This window comes from Zootoca vivipara, chromosome 12 (assembly GCF_965207765.1).
Source record: "Zootoca vivipara chromosome 12, rZooViv2.hap1.1, whole genome shotgun sequence".
Taxonomy (NCBI): domain Eukaryota; kingdom Metazoa; phylum Chordata; class Lepidosauria; order Squamata; family Lacertidae; genus Zootoca; species Zootoca vivipara.
Genome location: NC_142595.1, coordinates 52,085,505 through 52,106,694, shown reverse-complemented (window position 1 = coordinate 52,106,694; position 21,190 = coordinate 52,085,505). Strand labels below are relative to the sequence as shown.

At 48.8% G+C, this 21,190-nt stretch overlaps 2 protein-coding genes across 4 annotated transcripts in view; one reads left to right on the top strand and one right to left on the bottom strand.

Annotated features, from left to right (window-relative positions):
• Positions 1-13,523, bottom strand: part of LOC118095307 (chloride channel protein ClC-Kb-like) — a 31,401-nt gene extending 17,878 nt beyond the window's left edge. Inside the window, exons 1-7 of the mRNA XM_088654877.1 lie at positions 13,340-13,523; positions 10,695-10,823; positions 8,478-8,606; positions 4,310-4,449; positions 3,110-3,303; positions 2,938-3,020; positions 633-758 (exon numbers count right to left, since the gene is read on the bottom strand). Coding sequence (XP_088511003.1) covers positions 633-758; positions 2,938-3,020; positions 3,110-3,303; positions 4,310-4,449; positions 8,478-8,606; positions 10,695-10,823; positions 13,340-13,523 — 985 coding nt within the window. The remainder of the gene's footprint in view (positions 1-632; positions 759-2,937; positions 3,021-3,109; positions 3,304-4,309; positions 4,450-8,477; positions 8,607-10,694; positions 10,824-13,339) is intronic.
• A 2,467-nt stretch (positions 13,524-15,990) lies between these two features.
• On the top strand, positions 15,991-19,570 carry POP7 (POP7 ribonuclease P/MRP subunit). 3 transcript variants are annotated; one of them, XM_035137225.3, is made up of 2 exons: positions 15,991-16,245; positions 18,557-19,570. In XM_035137225.3, the coding sequence occupies exon 2, from the start codon at positions 18,563-18,565 to the stop codon at positions 18,947-18,949; it is 387 nt and encodes a 128-aa protein (XP_034993116.2). In that variant the 5' UTR covers positions 15,991-16,245; positions 18,557-18,562; the 3' UTR covers positions 18,950-19,570. The 3 variants fall into 3 exon arrangements, with proteins under 3 accessions (XP_034993116.2, XP_034993115.3, XP_088511753.1); XM_035137224.3 differs by lacking the exon at positions 15,991-16,245 and adding an exon at positions 16,698-16,875; XM_088655627.1 differs by lacking the exon at positions 15,991-16,245 and adding an exon at positions 16,978-17,761.
• Positions 19,571-21,190: the final 1,620 nt, after the last annotated feature.

The following is a 21,190-nucleotide window of genomic DNA, read 5'->3' as shown; positions in this document are numbered from 1 at the left end:
AGTCTTTAAACCTCTTTTGTTGACCACCAGCATTACGCTTTCCATTTTAAAGTTCGGAATAGAGTAGTTGCTTTGGAAGGCGATCATCGGCCATCCGCACAACATGACTAGTCCAACAAAGTGGATGTTGAAGAATCATTGCTTCAACACTGGTGATCTTTGCTTCTTCCAGGACACTGGCATTAGTTTGCCTGTCTTCCCAAGCGATGTGTAACATTTTCCAGAGACACCTTTGATGCCTTGATAGTTTCCGCAACCCGTTCTATCACCTTTTTAAAAAGAGATTGATAATTTTGGCACCCCGAAAGTCTGCTGGGATCTCCTCTCTCTCCCAGATTTTTCCGATGAGCTTGTGAAGTTCAATTCTGCCCACTTTGAAGTCTTCGCGAGGTATCCCATCCGGTCTGCTGGCTTTGTTGTTTTTCATTTGGTTAATAGCTGTACACACCTCTTCCAAATATTATATGTTATGTTATTCCTTGGTGCTGTTAACGCAGTGATTTGATCTCACTCCATTGGCAGCAACATGCAGCCGTTACAGGAACATTACCCCATCAGGAAACCTCCCCCCCCCCTCAAAAGAAAAATCTCTCTCCCTCCTCTTCCCCTCCCGCCATGGCTTCAGCATTTACCTCTTGTGTTGTTGAGCACAGCTAGCAAGCGGAAAGTGAGGGCTGCGCAGGTCGCAGCGAAGAACCCTCGCCAGTAATCGCGGACGGCAAAGTGGGTCCCCGTTGCCTCCACCCCAAACAGAACTCCTGCGGGGAGAGAGCTACTGTGAAAAGAGGGTCGCTTGGGAGCATGGGCGTACCCAGTGAGGGGCAGGGGGGGCAACTGCCCCCCGAAGCAAAATGTTTTTACCATATTTTACACACCATAACCCACACTTTTTCCCTCCGAAAACTGAAGGGGAAAAGTTGCTGCGGGTTATGGAAATCGGGCTGTTTCCGCCCCCTCCACGACTGCAGCCAGTGACAGGGACGTGGGAGGGGGAGGAGCAGCCTGAGCTGGGGGGGGGGGCGGACGGGAGCTCCATCCTTCCTTCCATCCTTCCTTCCCCTTCTTCCTTTCTCTCTCTCTCTCCCTCCCTTCTCTCTCTCTCACCCCTTCCTTCCTTCCTTCCTTCTCTCTCTTCCCTCCCTCCCTCCTCCCTTCCCTCTCTCTTCCCCTTTCTTGCCCTCCCCTAATTTTGATCCTGGGTACGCCCCTGCTTGGGAGTGGGGTGGGTTCTGGGTCAGTGCTGGATTTAGGAATAAGCTAAACAAGCTCTAGCTTTGGGCCTCCCTCGCTTGCCCCCCCCCGGCCCAAAAAAAGTTAAAGGGGAAAAAACTGGATGTACATTTCCAAAATATAAAAAATAAAATCTACATACAGCATATAAAAATATAATATATAAAAATATATATAATATATATAAAAATATAAAAAATAAAATCTACATACAGCAACAGTGTTTTGTGTTGTGTAGGCTCCTATGATGTAAGTCATGGGTCCCGCCTGCTAGCCTGCTCCCTAAAACAGTGTTTCTCAACCTTTTTTGGGCAACGGCACACTTGTTTCATGAAAAAAATCACGAGGCACACCACCATTAGAAAATGTTTTAAAAAATTACTTTTTTTTTTTTGGCTTTGTGTTGGCGTTCAGAGTCTCCTAATTAGCGTTGCTTTTGCTCCTTTTTGCGCTCTTAGCTGCTCAATTCTCCTTTTAACAAAGTATCTGTCTTTAATGTAAAACACACCGCAGTCTCTCTTGTTCTTTTTCTCCCTTTTTAACTAACGTTAACCTCGTAAGAAATCCCGTGTTAACAGTTTTGTAATATTAGAATTGCTTCCTTCGTATTTTCCCTTCTTTTCCTTTTTTCCTTAATAAGCTGGTTGCTTCCGCGCTCAGCGTCAGTCTTTTTTCCCGGTTCCCCTCTCTTTCGATGGTTCTAATGACTTTTTCTATGTTTTATTTTGGGGTTATGTTAATGGATATTCCCCCGCCTTGCCCCCTCGGACTCTAAGGCTTGCTCGCCTTGGGTTGCTCTCCGCCTCGCGCCACGAGTTCCCGCCGTCGTCTCACCTCGTCGGAGATGTAGGCTTCGGTGGTCTCCCTTTTACTGGCGCTGTAGGCTTCAGTTTCGTCCTGGTCACCCCAGGATTCACGGGGTCGCCTAGCCTCTGCGTTGCCCCCCAAACCCCTTTAGGCGGCCGCTTTTTTCACGGAGCGTGTCCGTAGCAGGCGCGAGGAAACCGGAAGCCCCGGAAGGCTGACTCTGCCTTCTTTCCCCGCAGAAGCGCTTCCCCCTGCTGGCGCCTGCCAGGCTCCTCTTGGAAGGAACCACACGCGCTCAGCCAGCCAGCCAGCCAGGCGCCCCACTGCCGTCTTTTCCCCACGGCACACCAGGCAACATCTCGCGGCACACTAGTGTGCTGCAGAACAGTGGTTGAGAAACACTGCCCTAAAATATCACTGGTTTGCTCCTTTCTATATATAGGGTGCAGATGGTGACAGCAGTCACGAAATTAAAAGACGCCTGCTTCTTGGGAGAAAAGCAATGACAAACCTAGACAGCATCTTAAAAAGCAGAGACATCACCTTGCCGACAAAGGTCCGTATAGTTAAAGCTATGGTTTTCCCAGTAGTGATGTATGGAAGTGAGAGCTGGACCATAAAGAAGGCTGATCGCCGAAGAATTGATGCTTTTCAATTATGGTGCTGGAGGAGACTCTTGAGCAGGCATCCCCAAACTGCGGCCCTCCAGATGTTTTGGCCTACAACTCCCATGATCCCTAGCTAACAGGACCAGTGATCGGGGAAGATGGGACGTATAAAGGGCCCTGTTACCTTCAGTAGCTCAGGGCCTCATCAAAGCTAAATCCAGCCCTGATCCAGGTACAGCCTTATCCAAGCCGGATAACGGTGCCAATGTTCCCACCCCCTGCCCTTGGTTACCTCCGACAGGAGCCACGAAACAGCACGCCACACCTGCAGCCGTGCCGGCCACCAGCAACTCATATTTGCGCCCCGCGGGGGTTCTGTGGAGGAGCAACAGAGGATTTGAGGCGCCTTGCAAACCACGGTTTAAATCACGATTTAAATCACTAGTCAGTAAGACCTGATTTACCGGTAATTTTTTTCACGATGGGGGTGGAGACGATGGGTGTGATTCCATGTGTGGATGTCAGCGCAGGACCCCCCTTTTTTTGTCTGGTGGGGTTGGGGTGTCTCAGAGGCACTTACCTCAGCAGAACCTGAAAATTTGACCATGACTTTGCCCAGCAGAGAAGCTAGGATGGAGGCCATGTGCACAAATGGGCCCTGCGAGGAGAGGAAGGTCAAGGTTATGGGCACAATCGGGGGGGCAGAAAGACTCAGCCAGAGACCTTTTCAATGCTCAAATCCTCTCTCGCGACCTCAGGCCCCAGAAAAGCAAGATGCAGTACCGACACATCTTAAAATTGATAAAATAATTATTGGATGCATACAGGCAGCAGAATCCACAGCAATGGCCCGCTGTGATAAGATAAGATAATTCTTATCTTATAGATGAGAGTGCAATTTTAAACTACGAACAATTGGGAACGTAGCTCCCTGGATTGTAATCACTCCCCAAGTACACTGGTCCCTTGGTTCTCAAATGCCTTGGTACTCCAACAACTTGGAAGCCAAACACTGCAAACCTGGAAGTACGGCATGTTTTCTGGTTTGCAAACCTTTTTCGGAAGCCGAACATGCTCTGCTTTGAGCGCCACACTTCCGTTTTGAGTCTGTCTGTTTTTGCAATTTATTTTGCATTTTTGCGACTGTATGGAACCCAGTTCAGCTCCTGGTGGATTGATTGTGTGACTGCAGAACATGGTTTATTGCTTTAATTTCATGGATCCGTGGTCTTGTTAGATAGCAAAATTCATGATAAATGGCTGCTTTAGGGGTTGTTTGTAAAAGTCTGGAACGGATTAATTCATTTTGCATTACTTTCTATGGGAAAGTGCGCCTTGGTTTTGGAACGCTTTGGTTTTGGAACGGACCTCTGGAACGGATTAAGTTTGAGAACCAATATACCACTGTATACAGGTGTCAATCCATTTGTGGCATTAAAAAAATATATACCAAATGTTGTTGTTTTTTTAAAAGGGTTAGGCTCTAGTCCTCATGAGGCCTGATTTTTAAAGGCTCTTGTATATGTGCAGCACCGGATGGAAGACGGAACACAGCACAAGGCATATCCGGTACCTGCCCCAAGACTTCCTCCTCTGACATGCACACAATTCCCCCCCCCCAAACCAGAGACGGGCCTACGTGCACCCGCACCATTCGAACTCACCACTTTCCCAAGGAAGATGGTGCTCCCAGCCGCTAAGGTGCAAAGCACCCCCACCAACTTGGCCACCAGCGTCCGAAAGGTGAAGAATTCACTCAGCACGACCCCACGGAGAGCCACCTTCAGCTCGGGGATCCCAGAGCCTGTGGGAAAAGAGTCCAGAAAACAGCAATCAGAACCACAAAATCATATAATTGGGAGGGACCCGAGGGTCATCTAGTCCAACCCCCTGCAACACAGGAATATGATCAAGGGAATGGAGCGACTCCCCTCGGGGGAAAGCGATGCAGAGTTCAGGGATTTTGAGTCTAGACTAGAGGAAAGGTGAGGAAGAGGGCGAGAGGCGACACGACGGAAGCTTATAAAATGAGCCCCGGCGTTGAGCAGCGCATAGTTAAACGGCGGAACTCCCTGCCACAGGAGGCAGGGGAGGCCACCAGCTTGGATGACTTTTAAAAAGAATGAAACAAACTCATGGAGGACGTAGATACTAACTAGGTTATATCTTCACTGTCCGAGGCATTAAATGCCTCTGAATACCGACGGTTGGGAATTTCATGTGGGCAGAGAGATGCTGCGTTCGAATCCAGCTTGCGGGCTTCCCATAGAGGGCAACTGGTTGGCCCCCGCGAGAACAGGATGCTGGACTAGGTGGGCTGCTGGCCTGATCCAGCAGAGTCACACCCTGCCCACCCACCTTCCAATGGAATGGCATAGGAATAACCATTTCCCTCCCAGTCTGTTTTCCTGCTTAATATTTGAGCTACCCTAGTGTTAGTATTTTAGCTGAAAGCACCTCAAATGCTGTTTACTTCTACTGCTCTGATATACAACCGTGTGAGTGGTCCATTGTTCTAAAATAAATAAATCACAGTGGCTCATAGGTGCCCCCCCACGAGGGGCGGGGGATAAATTCACTCCACTTCGCACTTTAATGCAAATCTACCTGGTTTGCACTTCCTAAAATGATATGGCAGCTGAAAGAACAGGCATCCTATTAAATTTGCACCTCCCTGAATTTTGCAATCCCCTTCATGGATCAATGCCTTGTTGTGGCGAAGGGGCTTGAATAACTCAGAGACGCTATGAGCTACGCCGTGCAGGGCCACCCAAGATGGACAGGTCATAGTGGAGAGTTTTGACTAAACGTGATCCACCTGGAGAAGGAACTGGCAAGCCACTCCAGTATCCCTGCCAAGAAAACTCCATGGACAAAGACAACAGGCATATAAAAGTTATGACGCTGGAAGATGAGCCCCTCAGGTCGGAAGGCGTCCAACATGCTACTGAGGAAGAGCGGAGGACAAGTACAAATAGATTCAGAGCTATTGAAGCGGCTGGGCCACTTCAAGCCGAAAGGTTGCTCAGTTGCGGATATGCCTGGAAGCGAAAGGAAAGTCCGATGCTGTAAAGAAAAATATTGCATAGGAACCTGGAATGTAAGAACCACGGATAATGGTTAGCTGGATCTGGTCAAAAATGAGATGGCAAGAATAAATATTGACATCCTGGGCATCAGTGAACTAAAATGGAAGGGAATGGGTGAATTCAGTTCGGATGACTATCATATCTACTACTGTGGGCAAGAATCCCGTAGAAGAAATGGAGTGGCCCTCATAGTCAACAAAAGAGTGGCAAAAGCTGCGGCCAAGGCATGTGTACAAAAATGCACACACCGGGGGAATGCACACACCACCAGATCGTAGGATTTTCTGCATGCAAAGTATATGCCCTGTCGCTGAGCTGCGGTGTCTCAACCTGTCCCCTTTCTCTCCAGCACATGTTCTGCATGCAGAAAGGTTCTGGGTTCAATCTGTGGCGTCTCCACTTTAGCTTTTCATGAGCTTCTGCAAAGATATTTAAGATGGTTTGGAGGCCATCCTCTGAGCATGTGTACACTACAGTGGTACCACTGTATTCTGCTCTGGTGGTCAGACCTCACCTGGAGTACTGCGTCCAGTTCTGGGCACCACAGTTCAAGAAGGATACTGACAAGCTGGAACGTGTCCAGAGGAGGGCAACCAAAATGGTCAAAGGCCTGGAAACGATGCCTTATGAGGAACGGCTCAGGGAGCTAGGTATGTTTAGCCTGGAGAAGAGAAGGTTATGGGGTGATATGATAGCCATGTTCAAATATATAAAGGGATGCCATATAGAGGAGGGAGAAAGGTTGTTTTCTGCTGCTCCAGAGAAGCGGACACGGAGCAATGGATTCAAACTACAAGAAAGAATAATAATAATAATAATAATAATTCTCTGGGCGGTTTCCAACAGAAAAATGAAATAAAACAATTAAACATTAAAAGCCTCCCTAAACAGGGCTGCCTTCAGATGTCTTCTAAAAATCTGGTAGCTGTTTTTCTCTTTGACATCTGATGGGAGGGCGTTCCACAGGACAGGCGCCACCACCGAGAAGGCCCTCTGCCTGGTTCCCTGCAACTTGGCTTCTCGCAATGAGGGAACCGTCAGAAGGCCCTCGGTACTGGACCTCAGTGTCCGGGCAGAACGATGGGGGTGGAGGTGCTCCTTCAGGTATACTGGAATGAGGCCATTTAGGGCTTTAAAGGTCAGCACCAACACTTTGAACTGTGCTCGGAAACGTACTGGGAGCCAATGTAGATCTTTCAAGACCGGTGTTATGTGGTCCCGGCGGCCGCTCCCAGTCTCCAGTCTAGCTGCCGCATTCAAGAAGATTCCACCTCAACATTAGGAAGAACTTCCTGACAGTAAGAGCTGTTCGGCAGTGGAATTTGCTACCAAGGAGTGTGGTGGAGTCTCCTTCTTTGGAGGTCTTTAAGCAGAGGCTTGACAGGCATATGTCAAGAATGCTTTGATGGTGTTTCCTGCTTGGCAGGGGGTTGGACTGGGTGGCCCTTGTGGTCTCTTCCAACTCTATGATTCTAAGAACTTGATTCGTTCCGGAGGTCCGTTCTTAACCTGAAACTGTTCTTAACCTGAGGCACCACTTTAGCTAATGGGGTCTCCCGCTGCTGCCGCACCGCACCGCCAGAGCACGATTTCTGTTCTCATCCTGAAGCAAAGTTCTTAACCCGAGGTACTATTTCTGGGTTAGCGGAGTCTGTAACCTGAAGCGTTTGTAACCTGAAGTGTTTGTAACCCAAGGTACCACTGTCCGTTGTCATCAGCATACTGAAGCTCTATGACGGAAGTTACGGTAACACTTTGCTTTCAGCCTGCTCAGATTGAAGACCTTTCCCTCTGTTCAATATATGGTTTCTACTCCGGTGGGGTGTTTCCCTTCGACAAAGTGTAAGATCATGGCAATGAAAATAATGAATAGAGTTGGGGCAATAACACAACCCTGTTTAACACCTGATCCCATGTTATCTGCGATTATTGCTGTCATAGCCGTGGAGGAGCCGAATGATGTTTACAAATTTATCTAGGCAGCCAATTCTCAGAACGACAGTCCACAGGGCATTACGATTTACAGTGTCGACCGTGATCAACTCCCGCCCGGAAACCAATGTCCCCACTGTGGAAGGACGTGTGGATCCAGAATTGGCCTCCACAGTCACTTACAGACTCATTGTTAAGACCGTGTTTATGGAAGACAATCTTACTCGGCTACGAGTGATCGCCAAAGAAGAAGAAGAATCTCTACCTTAACCAAAAGGATTCAGTACGGTAGTTGACAAGCTGGAAGTTGTGCAAGAGTTGGAACCTCATCAGGCTTGGAACCAAGATGATCAAGGGTCTGGAAACCAAGCCTGATGAGGAACGGTTGAAGGAGCTGGGGATGTTTAGCCTGGAAAAGAAGAGACTGAAAGGAGATATGAGGGCCATCTTCAAGTATATTAAGGGTTGCCACATGGAAGAGGGAGCAAGCTTGTTTTCTGCTGCCCCAGAGGGCAGGACCCAAACCAATGGATTCGAGTTGCAAGAAAGGGGATTCCGAATAAACATTCGGAAAAAGCTTTCTGACAGTAAGAACTGTCCAACAGTGGAACAGACTCCCACGAGAGGCACTGGACTCTCCTTCCTTGGAGGTTTTAAAGCAGGAGTTGGGTGGGGGGTTCTTCTTCTGCAGGGGGTTGGGATGGATGACCTTGGGGATGCCTCCCAACTCTACAATTCCATGATAAATAATAACTGCACCAGAAATCTGTCTCTTTAGCTCCCTCCACCAACCAAGGCAAGCCCCACTTACCGGCCGCTTGGGGAGAGATGTACTTGGCAGCGGCGGCAGACACCATCATCAGTACCACATGGTAGGAGGTCCAGGAGAAGAACTGCAGGTAGCCAGAGTCCGCCAGCCCATCATAAACCCACAGGTGGGCTGCATGGAGGCAGGAGGCAAAGGTCAGTGGTCCAGCATCTCATTTAGGCGCCCGGCAGCTACTTTGGACTACAACTCCCAGAAGCTCTACTTAGGAACACAGGAATCTGCCTTATACTGAATCAGACCCTTGGGTCTGGTTCAATATTGTCTTTTTACTGATTTAAAGTTTTCATTTATAGTTTTCAAGTTTATACGTTTCATTAGTTTCACAATCAATTTAACATTTCAAAGTCTGACTTCCTTCCCCCCTCCTTCTGCGGTTCCTTAAATTTGTTTGTTTTTTTGTTTTTGATATCTTCTGCATAGCCAAATTCATTTAATTTGCTCGTTTATTCCTTTGCTTTAAATATCTACTCTTATGAAACAGCAGGTTATTTTACAATAATCCCGCCAATGTTTTTATCTGTTTGCAATTTATCTGTAGATATTCTATAAACCATTTCTACTATTTTATAAAAAAAAGTCTGTTGTCTTGATTTCTTATTCTTCTGGTAAGTTTCACCATTTCTGCATATTCCATAAGTTTCTGTATCCATTCTTCCTTTGCTGGGAATTCTTCTTCTTTCCATTTTCGGGCAAGTAACATTCTTGCCATTGCAGTCGCAGGCATTAATAGATTTCTATACTGTTTAGGTAGTTCTACCCCTATAACTCCCAGAAGAAAAGCTTCTGGTTTGGTTTTGTTTTTAAACAAATGCTACCTACTTTAAATATCTTTTCCCATTCATTATATATCATTTCCCAGTAAGCTTTAACCTTACTGCAAGGCCACCACATATCATAAAAGGCTCAGTATCGTCAAGTAGGGTATATTCCCAGTCCTTCTGGGAGATGACTTTCAGGGGATTGAACCAGACAATCAAAGGAGATGCACTGAGTTAAAGCCCTTCCTCGTTGCTACGCGGTGAGAGGGATGCGCTCTGCACGAGCTCAGAGGCACCACCACAAAGGAGATGCGGAATAGCGGTTAGAAACGGGCTTTTCTCGCACTGGGGGAACTGGATTTGCATAGAAATCTTAGCAGGGTTTTTTTTTTTTTTTAAAAAAATAATTTTTAAGTTTTACCATTTTGGATTCATCACCATCACCGTTATCACAAAGAAAGAGAAGAATATACCGTAATTCCCCATCTCTCTCCCCGCACCCTGTGACTTCCCTAAACTTCCTCTTCTGGTTCTTTAAATATTTGATTCTCCTGCTTGTTTAATTCGACCTTAGTCTTTAAATTAAATGTTATCATATTTTTTTTCATTTTTATACCATAATTCTTTTCAAATTACATCTTACACTTTGTTGTTTTCCAATTATTATATCCTAACTTCTGTGTTGGTTTTGTTAATTGTCTTGACTCAAACCCTGCTATTGAGCCCACTTCTTCACAATGTAAGTACAACCATAAACGGTTCCCAGTCTCTTTCGAAAGATGGCAAAAATGTACAGAACAAGCTCCAATAAGTACTGGAAGTGTAAAGAAAAAGAAGGCACGTGTGGTGGGATTGCAAAATAGTCAAAGGTTTTTTGGGAAATGATTTATAATGAAATGAAAAGAATGTTTAAGATACCTTTTGTTAAAAGACCAGGAGCTTTCTTGCTAGGTATTACAGGTCAAAAGAGCAGAAGAAACTATTTATATGCGCTACAACAGCAGCTAGGACAGGCTTCCTCAAACTGAGCCCTCCAGATGTTTTTGGCCTACAACTCCCATGATCCCTAGCCAGTGGTCAGGGATGATGGGAACTGGAGTCTCAAAACATCTGGAGGGCCGAGTTTGAGGAAGCCTGAGCTAGGATATTACTATCCCAAAAATGGAAAGACAAGAACAGGGGGTTGTGTTGTTTAACCGGCCCACAAGCCCCCCCTGAACTGAGCCGCCCACTTGGCGACTCCCCGTGTGGTGCGCTAAACCGGGGACTCGCATCCGCGCTGCCGGAAACCGCGTCTGGGCATGCTCAGACGCCGAAAATTGCACCTGTGCAGACGCAGATGCCGGAAATTGTACGCACGTGCAGGGTTTTTCAATCCAGTGAAGGATGGGCTGGCAGGAGGGATGCAGCAGCGGGGAGGGCAGAAGGGGGAGCATCTCACCTTGCTGGAATTTCGAGACAGTGACATCCAGGCCAAAGCTGACCATCGCCATGCAGATGCCGAGCAGGAACAGGAAGACCCAGTCTTCGCCGAACTTGAGGATCTGCGAGTGGATGCAGAGCCCGAGAGCTGGAAGGAGACAAGAGTTCCTGGGGTCCCCCCGCAAGCCCAACACCCCCCAACGTGGGTGGCCCCCCTCTTTCCCTTCCGCACGCGACACAGCCCTGACCAGGATTTAACCCACTGCACCAAGCTTCCCCAACCTGGCACTCCCCAGATGTCTTTGCACAACTCCCATCAACGTCAGCTGGCAAAGCTGGGAGTTGCAGCCGGGAATCGTGGAATTGCAGAGGTGGAAGGGACCCCCAAGAGCCATCTATTCTGACCCCCTGTGATGCAGGAATCACAGGTGAAGAACCCCTGGCAGATAGCAATCCTAGCTCTGTTTAGCAAAGCCTCCGGTGAAGGAGAATCCATAACTTTTCGAGTGAGGCCAAACAGATGTTCCTGAGGTTTAATCGAATTTCCTTTCTTGTAGCTTGAATGCAATGGTTTGCGTTCTACCCTCCAGAGCAGGTGAAAATGAGTTTGGATGGCTGCTAACAGATTGAGGTTGAATCCTGACAAGACAGAAGTACTGTTCATGGGGGACAGGAGGCGGGCAGGTGTGGAGGATTCCCTGGTTCTGAATGGGGTAACTGTGGCCCTGAAGGACCAGGTGCGCAGCCTGGGAGTCATTTTGGACTCACCGCTGTCCATGGAGGTGCAGGTCAATTCTGTGTCCAGGGCAGCTGTCCATAAGCTCCATCTGGTACACAGGATGAGACCCTACCTGCCTGCAGACTGTCTCGCCAGAGTGGTGCATGCTCTAGTAGTCTCTCGCTTGGACTACTGCAATGCGCTCTACGTGGGGCTACCCTTGAAGGTGACCCAGAAACTACAACTAATCCAGAATGCGGCAGCTAGACTGGTGACTGGGAGCGGCCACCGAGACCACATAACACCGGTCTTGAAAGATCTACATTGGCACCCAGTACGTTTCCGAGCACAATTCAAAGTGTTGGTGCTGACCTTTAAAGCCCTAAATGGCCTCGGTCCAGTATACCTGAAGGAGCGTCTCCACCTCAATCATTCTGCCCGGACACTGAGGTCCAGCACCGAGGGCCTTCTGGCAGTTCCCTCGTTGCGAGAAGCCAAGTTGCAGGGAACTAGGCAAAGGGCCTTCTCGGTGGTGGCGCCTGCCCTGTGGAACGCCCTCCCAACAGATGTCAAAGAGGAAAACAACTACCAGACTTTTAGAAGACATCTGAAGGCAGCCCTGTTCAGGGAGGCTTTTAATGTTTAATAGATTATTGTGTTTTATTTTTCTGTTGGAAGCCGCCCAGAGTGGCTGGGGAAACCCAGCCAGATGGGTGGGGTATAAATAATAAATTATTATTATTATTATTATCTTCCATGTGACAGCCCTTTAGATATTTGAAGGTGGCTATCCTATCCCTTCTCAGTCTCCTCTTTTCCAGGCTAAACATCCTCAACCGTTCCTCATCAGCCTTGGTTCCCAGACCCTTGATCGCCTTGGTCATTTTCTCTGCATGCATTCCAACGAGTCAATATCCTTCTTAAATTGCTGTGCCCAGAATTGGACACAACACTCCAGGTGTGGTCTGACCAAGGCAGAATAGAGTGGGACTATGATTTCCCTCGATCCTGACACTAGACTTCTGTTGATACTGCCTAGAATTGCATTAGCATTTTTTTGTGCTGCATCACACTGTGGGCTCATGTTCAGCATGTGATCCACTAAGACCCCTAGATCCTTTTCACATGCAACTTACATCACCAGCCCCAGCCAGCCCGCCTGGGAGTTGTGGTCCAAATCGTCTGGAGCTGGGCTTCCCCAGCATGGGTCTCCAGCTGTTTTTGGGCTACAACTCCCATCATCCCTAGCAAGCGGGACAAGTGGTCGGGGATTATGGGAATTGTAGTCCAAAACAATTCTATGACATCACCTTGCCGACAAAGGTCCGTATAGTTAAAGCTATGGTTTTCCCAGTAGCGATGTATGGAAGTGAGAGCTGGACCATCAAGAAGGCTGATCGCCGAAGAATTGATGCTTTTGAATTCTGGTGCTGGAGGAGACTCTTGAGAGTCCCATGGACTGCAAGAAGATCAAACCTATCCATTCTGAAGGAAATCAGCCCCGAGTGCTCACTGGAAGGACAGATCGTGAAGCTGAGGCTCCAAGACTTTGGCCACCTCATGAGAAGAGAAGAATCCTTGGAAAAGACCCTGATGTTGGGAAAGATGGAGGGCACTAGGAGGACGACAGAGGACGAGATGGTTGGACAGTGTTCTCGAAGCTACGAACATGAGTTTGACCAAACTGCGGGAGGCAGTGGAAGACAGGAGTGCCTGGCGTGCTCTGGTCCATGGGGTCACGAAGAGTCGGACATGACTAAACGACTAAACAACAAAGTCCAAAACAGCTGGAAATCCAAGTCCGGAGAGTGCCAGGTTGGGCAGAGGCTGCATACATTGTGAAACTTTCAAGGCATGGCTCAGCTTCCCTTCCACCCCCAAAGCCCCGGCTTGTCATTTCCGCCCCCCCCCCCAACCCCGCAAGCCTTGCCTGTGGTTCCTCTTACATTTCAAAGCTCCCAGAAACCTCTGGGAACACCGTCGCTTTGCAGGCTCCCGTTCCTTCCAGACCTTCTCAAAAGACTCCTCCAAGGGCTGCTTTTCAGCTTCCCCCATGGGGACCTGCCCTCGGGGTCCCAGTTCGGGGTCCTTGTCCTTAGGGCCCCTCTTCCTGCAGTTCCAGAGCCCCATGGTGCAAGCTGGGCTCTCTCCCTGGCTCCCTGGTTATAAAGCACCAGCCAGGGGAAAGAGGGGCTGGGTCAGGGCTGGGTGGGATGAGGTGGACAACAACCCACCTGTAAGGCTAGTCGGATCTGCACTGGGGCGGGGAAAGGCCAGACAGGTGACCAGAGAGGGGCAGGTGGAAGCAGAGAGGAGGGATGGCAGCCAGAACGGATGAAAGGTGGCAAGGTTTGGGGTTGTTGTTTTTTAGCTTTGAGAAATGGTAAGAGGCGGCATTGCAGAAGTTTATAAAAATATCCCTGGGGTGTAGAGAAAGTGGACAGATGAAATTGAGAGGCTTCCCCTCTCATGACGCTGGAATTTACGGAAATCCCACAAATTCGGAACATGTAAAATGGCAGTCCTTCTTCACAGAGGACATAGTTAAACTGTGGAACTCCCTGCCACAGGAGGCAGTGATGGCCACCACCTCGGATGGTTTTAAAAGACTGGGCAAATCCATGGAGGAGGAGATGGCTATCGATGGTTGCCAGAGGGGCCTGATCCTACACGCCCTTCTTGTGTCAGGGAGGATAAGGCAATTTATGGAGGCAGTGGAAGACAGGAGTGCCTGGCGTGCTATGGTCCATGGGGTCACGAAGAGTCGGACACGACTAAACGACTAAACAACAACAACAAAGAAGGCATGGTGGCTGTGCTCTGCCCTCCACAGCTGAGAGGCTGTAATGCTTCTGAATCCCACTTGTTGGGAACCACAGGAGGGGAGAGGGCTTGTGTTCGAATCCTGCTTGCTGGTTTCCCATTGGGGCGTCTGGCTGGCCCCTGTGAGGACAGGATGCTGAGCTAGGTGGGCCCTTGGCCTGATCCAGCTATAAGGCTCTTCTTCTGTGAGGGAGAGAAAAAAAGTGGCGGGACAGTGTTGTGTAGTGGTTAGAGCGGTGGTTCCCAATGCTTTTTCCGGGCCACCTGCCTCCTTGGTTCCTGTAAAACCCAACCCTAGGGCCCCCTCAACCAGACTCGCAAGTCGCTTGCTCTCTCCTGGTGGAAAGTCCCCAAAACTGGGGCGTGAACAGACTGGGCATTCCTTCCACTGTGAGTTGAGGAAAAGAGCTTATTGAGTTGGGTGGGGGGAGACACCCGAAGTTTCCATGGAAAAATCTCACAGCACAACAACCACCTTGGACCTGTATATGGAGAGAGGACTTTTCCACACAGCAAGATAATCCCTTTGGGTGCCAATAGGGTCAAAATTTGCTGCAAAGTCAAACCAGCAGGCCCAACCCAGAGACCCTCTGGGAGGGGAGTGGGGGCTCCTTCCATCAGCCGAATCGGGTCTCCCATTCATTTGCAGTCATCAACAGCTATCAGTCAGTCAATCACCCATTTCCACCACCCACCCTTTCTCTACATAAGCGCCTGGGGACTTCTGTTTCAGTGTATTTGAAGAAGTGTGCATGCACATGAAAGCTCATAACAAAATAAAAACTTAGTTGGTCTTTAAGGTGCTGCTGGAAGGAATTTTTTTATTTTGTTTCATTCTATGTGGGGCTACCTTTGAAGGTGACCCGGAAACTACAACTAATCCAGAATGCGGCAGCTAGACTGGGGGCTGGAATACCATATAACACCGGTCCTGAAAGACCTGCATTGGCTCCCAGGACGTTTCCAAGCACAATTCAAAGTGTTGGTGCTCACCTTGAAAGCCCTAAACAGCCTCGGTCCTGTAGACCTGAAGGAGCATCTCCACCCCCATCGTTCTGCCCGGACACGGAGGTCCAGAGCCAAGGGCCTTCTGGTGGTTCCCTTACTGCAAGAAGCAAAGCTACAGGGAACCAGGCAGAGGGCCTTCTCGGTAGTGGCACCAGCCCTGTGGAACGCCCTACCATCAGATGTCAAAGAGATAAACAACTATATGACATTTAGAAAACATCTGAAGGCAGCCCTGTTTAGGGAAGTTTTTAATGTGTGACATTTTAATGTATTTTAATCTTTGTTGGAAGCTGCCCAGAGTGGCTGGGGAAACCCAGCCGGATGGACGGGGTACAAATAAATTATTATTATTATTATTATTATTATTATTATTATTATTATTATTATTATTGTTATTATCCCCTCCTACCCTTGTTTTACTGCTTAGATTGCAAGCAAACAAACCAACCTCGAAGCGGCTTACCAAAAAAAAGGGGGGGATATCAATAAGAAAAAAGTAACAGTAATTTAAGACTTTTGAAAAATTAAAATAACACTGAATAAAGTGGCGTCCAACCTACAGGGGCGAAAGAGATTTAGAAAGCCTGTTTTAATACAGATGCATACAATAGAAAGAAAAACAATAATGCGCGCGGGGGGCAAGGATTTTGCACTCCCCGCAGCAGGAGCCAGCATGTAGTGCGCACGCGCGCACCTTCCTATGGCTCATGAACCACAGAGAGAAAAAGTAGAGCAACCTCTCAGCTCTCGCTGACTTGGATGGGGCGCTTCCGGGTCTCGCCTGGAAGTCACATGAGTCTCCCCAGCGCGGGGCGCGGAAGGCAGGAGCGGCTGTACGAGGGGAGGGCCGCGTTCCCCCTGCTTCTCCTAACCTGGATTGGGCCTCCATGCAAATCTCCAACGTGCTGGGGTGTTGGGACAGCCTCAGGCAAAGAGAACCCCGGTTGAAAAGACTACTAGCGATGAGGAATTCTCACAACAACAGCAACCCTGCAGAGTAGCCCAGCGTTGAATATCGCAGGTGTGGATTCCCAGCCCGCTCAAATGCCATTTCACAGCCTCCAGCCGCCTCCCTCCCTAGCAAGGGCCTTGCATCTGCCTGCAGAAGCCGGGCGGCGGTGCATTGCATTCATTTATATTTATTGCATTTATACCAAGGTGACCTTCAAGGCCGAGTGGGGATTTGAACCCTCATCTCCCAGCCTGACCCCACACGAGCTCTCTTGCTGACACGTCGCATTTGGAAATATATGCAGATATATGTATATAAAGGGGGGAAGGAAATACACCATAAAATAAGGCAAGGGCTCTTTTTTCTTTTGGCAACAACTCCTTTTGTTCCCACGACCACAGCGATGGATCTTTCCAAAAGGGCAAAATATTTTCTGAGTTTGGATTCCCCCCCCCCGTGAGTCGCGCGCCCCTCGTATCAATCTATACTAAAGTCCAAGTGCGAATGTTTTCCCAGGCGCGTGACCTCCCCGGGTCGTTCCATTGCTGTATGAACGTTCCATGCGCGCTCCGGGCCCGAGCGTTCCAAGCGGAAACCGGAAGCGGCGGAGAGAGAGAGAGAGAGTGTGTGTGTGTGCGTGCACGCGCGCTTGCTTATTCCCGCTTGCAGCTGCCTGTTGGGGGAGACCTGCTTGGAAAGGTGGGGAAAGGGTGCAAGGAGGGAGGCGCAGGATGGGGTGCAGAAAGAGGGGTGCGCACAGAGATGCGGGGCGGGGGAGGTTTCTGGGTGGGGGTGCAGAAGGAATAATAGTGGGTGAAGCGAGGGGATAGGATTGAGCACCTCATAATATTGCCACATGCAATGCTCGTTAATGCTCTTGCAAGGAACCGATGTTCTTTGGAATTATTATTATTATTTATGCCCCACCCATCTAGCTGGGTTTCCCCAGCCACTCTGGGCAGCTTCCAACAGAATATTAAAATACAATAATCTATTAAACATTAAAAACTTCCCTAAACAATAATACTCCCAGCCCACTGATTTTTTAGGTAGGCTGCTGCTGACCAAACCTTTTATATTTATATTTTTATTTATTATAACGTTTACCCTCCGAGGAACTCAAGGCGGCGTGCCTCGTTCCCTTGCTCCCTGTTTTATCCTCACAACACATTTAATTGTGGTAATAAATAATGCCAAGGGGAAATAATAAGAAAGCGTGGTTAAGGGGAAGTATACTTCTGCTTCGAGACTTGCATTCGGTCTTGTTCACGCAATCTGTTTCTTTCTTGCATGTATATCTTTATTGTGTGTATATTCCCCCCTTTTTTCCTCTAAGGAGTTTGAGGTGGTGTGTACATGGGTCTTCCCATCCTCCTTTAATCTCTGCAACACACCTGTGAGACAGGGTAGGCAGAGAGGAGACAGCGACTGGCCACAAAGGTCACACCCAGTGATCTTTCGAACACTGGATTCGAACACTGGTCCCTCCCAGGTCCAGTGCTTCTCAAAGGGTTTGGCATTCTGGCTTTTTATAAATGCTGTAAGCCTCCCAGAGTGACTGGGGAAACCCAGCCAGATGGACAAGGTATAAATAAAATAATGATAATTTATTTGCATAATGGGTAGATAACTTTTCAAAATGAGAGGAAGAGCAAGGTTTCTTAGTGTTGGTGAGGAGATGAGAATTTGCTCGTCTCAAATTAGACCTAATATAAATGAGATTACCTGGCAAGCTCACACCTCTCATCGAGTTTGCATGCATACATATGTGAGGGGCTCGTTGATAATTATATTTTGTTCTTACATAGCTGCATTCTTTTATACTTTCTGGATGTTCCACAATAACATTATAAAGCAGTTGTGTTCTGGGTTATAAATGTGCCCAGACACTGAGGTCCAGCTCCGAGGGCCTTCTGGCGGTTCCCTCGCTGCGAGAAGCAAGAAGCCAAGTTACAGGGAACCAGGCAGAGGGCCTTCTCGGTGGTGGCACCCGCCCTGTGGAATGCCCTCCCACCAGATGTCAAGGAAATAAACAACTACCAGACTTTTAGAGAACATCTGAAGGCAGCCCTGTTTAGGGAAGCTTTTAATGTTTAATAATTATTGTATTTTAATATTTTGTTGGAAGCCGCCAGAGTGGCTGGGGAAACCCAGCCAGATGGGTGGGGTATAAATAAATTATTATTATTATTAATATTATTATTATTATTATATCAAGCACAGCTGGGACTTGTTTCTTTTCCCATGTATTCATTATCCATTTAAAAAATCTCCAGCAGATTTCTATTGTGAAAGTGTGGCCCGGAGAAAAAAAGTTTGAGAGCGTCCTAGTCCAACGCTAACCACTACACCGCCCACCCATTGCCTCTCTCTTCCCCAGGACCCCATGTCTGAGCCGGGGCCCCCCACGCAGATGGAGTATGCTCTGCGCCGGCGCTTGCCGCGCCGCCTCCCTCGCCGGCGCAGTGACATCTACATCAACATGAAGACAGATTTCAAGGCGCAGCTGAGCCGTTGCCAGAAGCTGCTGGCCCCCGGCAGCGGCTGCTCCGAGATCTGCATCCATGGGCTGGGGCTGGCCATCAACCGCGCCATCAACATCGCCCTGCAGCTGGAGGCCACCGGCAGCGGGTCCCTGTGCCTGGCGGCAAACACGTCCACCGTAGAGCTGGCCGACGTCGCCGAGCCGGAAGGGGACAGCGACGAGCCGCTGGCCAGGACCCGGAACAACTCTGCCATCCACATCCGGGTCTGCCGCATCGCCCCAGAGTAGCTGCCGGTCCGAATTGCCCCCTCGCAGCTAGGTGTCGGTGTCCCTGGGTCCCTGAGGAAGAGCGCCTTGCTTCCACGAAACGACTCGCATCGCTCGAATCCCGGGGTCCTGTGTTGTGTAGGAGTGACTGGGCGAGTGGGGGGATCCCCACCTTTCCAAACTGGTTTTGTCTTTGCTGGCTGAACTGGGCACGAGGTTTGCAGTTTCTCTCTCTGCACACGGAATGCATAATTCTCCCATGCCAGCACTGAATGGGAGGCTTGTTTCTCCCCCTTTTCTGGCTAAATTGGAACACTGTCGTTCCTATTCCCCAGGACTTGGCCATGTGTGGACTTCTCTCTGTGGGAATCGGCGCCACCCTACAGCAGAAGTGGGACCTGTAGAGGACACAGCCGGGTTTTTTCCTGGCCTGAAAACCAAATTGTTACCTAAGTGGGGCTTGCATTTTCACTTGTTCACAAGAAGGATCCTTACAGGCCTGGCATTGCAGGCTGACTTCCTTAATGCTGTGGCGTCTGGGGTTACTTCCGAACGTTTCAGTGTGTGTGTATGTGTGTCTTGTGGCATTTTGGAGTGTATTCTTTGCTTGCATCTGGGAAATAAACACTTGTTTTACCAGGAGGGGAGAGAGAGAGCCTTTTCTCAGTTTTTCAAGGGGCACTGGCAAGGTAAGATTGCATTATTTAACAAAACGTAGAGGCCTTAATCAAAGCAGAAAGATCAAACTTCAAGAAAGAAGATTCCACCTAAACATTAGGAAGAACTTCCTGACAGTAAGAGCAGTGGAATTTGCTGCCAAGGAGTGTGGTGGAGTCTCCTTCTTTGGAGGTCTTTAAGCAGAGGCTTGACAGGCATATGTCAAGAATGCTTTGATGGTGTTTCCTGCTTGGCAGGGGGTTGGACTGGATGGCCCTTGTGGTCTCTTCCAACTCTATGATTCTATGATCTCTTTAGTGTTTTGCGTAAAATGCTTATAAGAACAAACAAACCCCCCAAAATCAGCAAGATTCAAAAACGGCACCATCTGGTCCAGCACCCTGTTCTCACAGTGGCCAACCTGTGGGAAACCAGCAAGCAGGATTCGAACCCCTCCTGTGGTTCCCAGCCCAGCAACCAGCATTCAGAAGCATCACGGCCTCAGACCATGGAGGCTAGTAGGGTATAGGGTTGCCATGTGCCCGGAATTTCCTGGACATATCTGGAATACTATTTTCATCAGAGCATCTGGACGGAAATCAGCCAAATGTCTGGGGAAATCCGGATAGTATGGCAACCCATGTCGGCAGTGCCGATTTTGCTGATTTCCCCTTAAAATAGCTCAAAAGCGCATTTGTGTGTGTGATGTTGCCCAAAAAGAGCTTTGGGCGAACACACACAAACCTTTCTGTCCGGATTTTCACCGTTTGAAATACGGCAACCCTATGCTGATAGACCTCTCCTCCATGAATTTGCCCACTTCAAATTGGTGGCCATCGCTGCCTCCTGTGGGAAGGAGTTCCACAGCTTTAACTATGCGCTGCGGGAAGAAGGACTTGCTGTCCTGAATCTCCCAACATTCAGCTTCATTGGAGTTCCACGAGTTCCACTGTGACGAGAGGGGGAGGAAGACTTTTCTCTGTCCAATTTCTCCGTGCCAAGCACGATTTTTATAGACTTCCACTGTGTTGCCTCCTGCTCACCTCCTCTCTAAACTAAAAGGTCCCAAGTGCCGCAATCTTTCCTCCATCCACTGCATGCATCTCGACGGGGCTGATGGAAGGTGTATTCCAAAACCTCATGAGCCTCACTGACCAGCAGGGGCTGTCATCCTCCCTCTGACCTGTGCTTATGGTTTTGTAAAACAGTGTTTCTCAACCTTTTTTGGGCCACGGCACACTTGTTCCGTGAAAAAAATCACGAGGCACACCACCATTTAAAAAGTTAAAAAATTTAACTCTGTGCCGCCCTATATTATAATTATGACTGTAAGAAACACTTGCCAAATATTGCTTTCCGGTGGGTCAGTGCTGTGTATTGGCGGCCGCCAGGCTCGTTTGCATTGAGCTTTGGGAAAGAGGAGGAGAAATATTGCTTTCCGGCGGGTCAGTGCAGTTTATTGGCGGCCGCCAGGCACGTGACAATGCAAATCGCCCTTCACGTCGCGGCACACCAGCCAGCGTCTCGCGGCACACTAGTGTGCCGCGGAACAGTGGTTGAGAAACGCTGTTGTAAAAGATTCTGCAGCAACTTTGGCATTTTGCC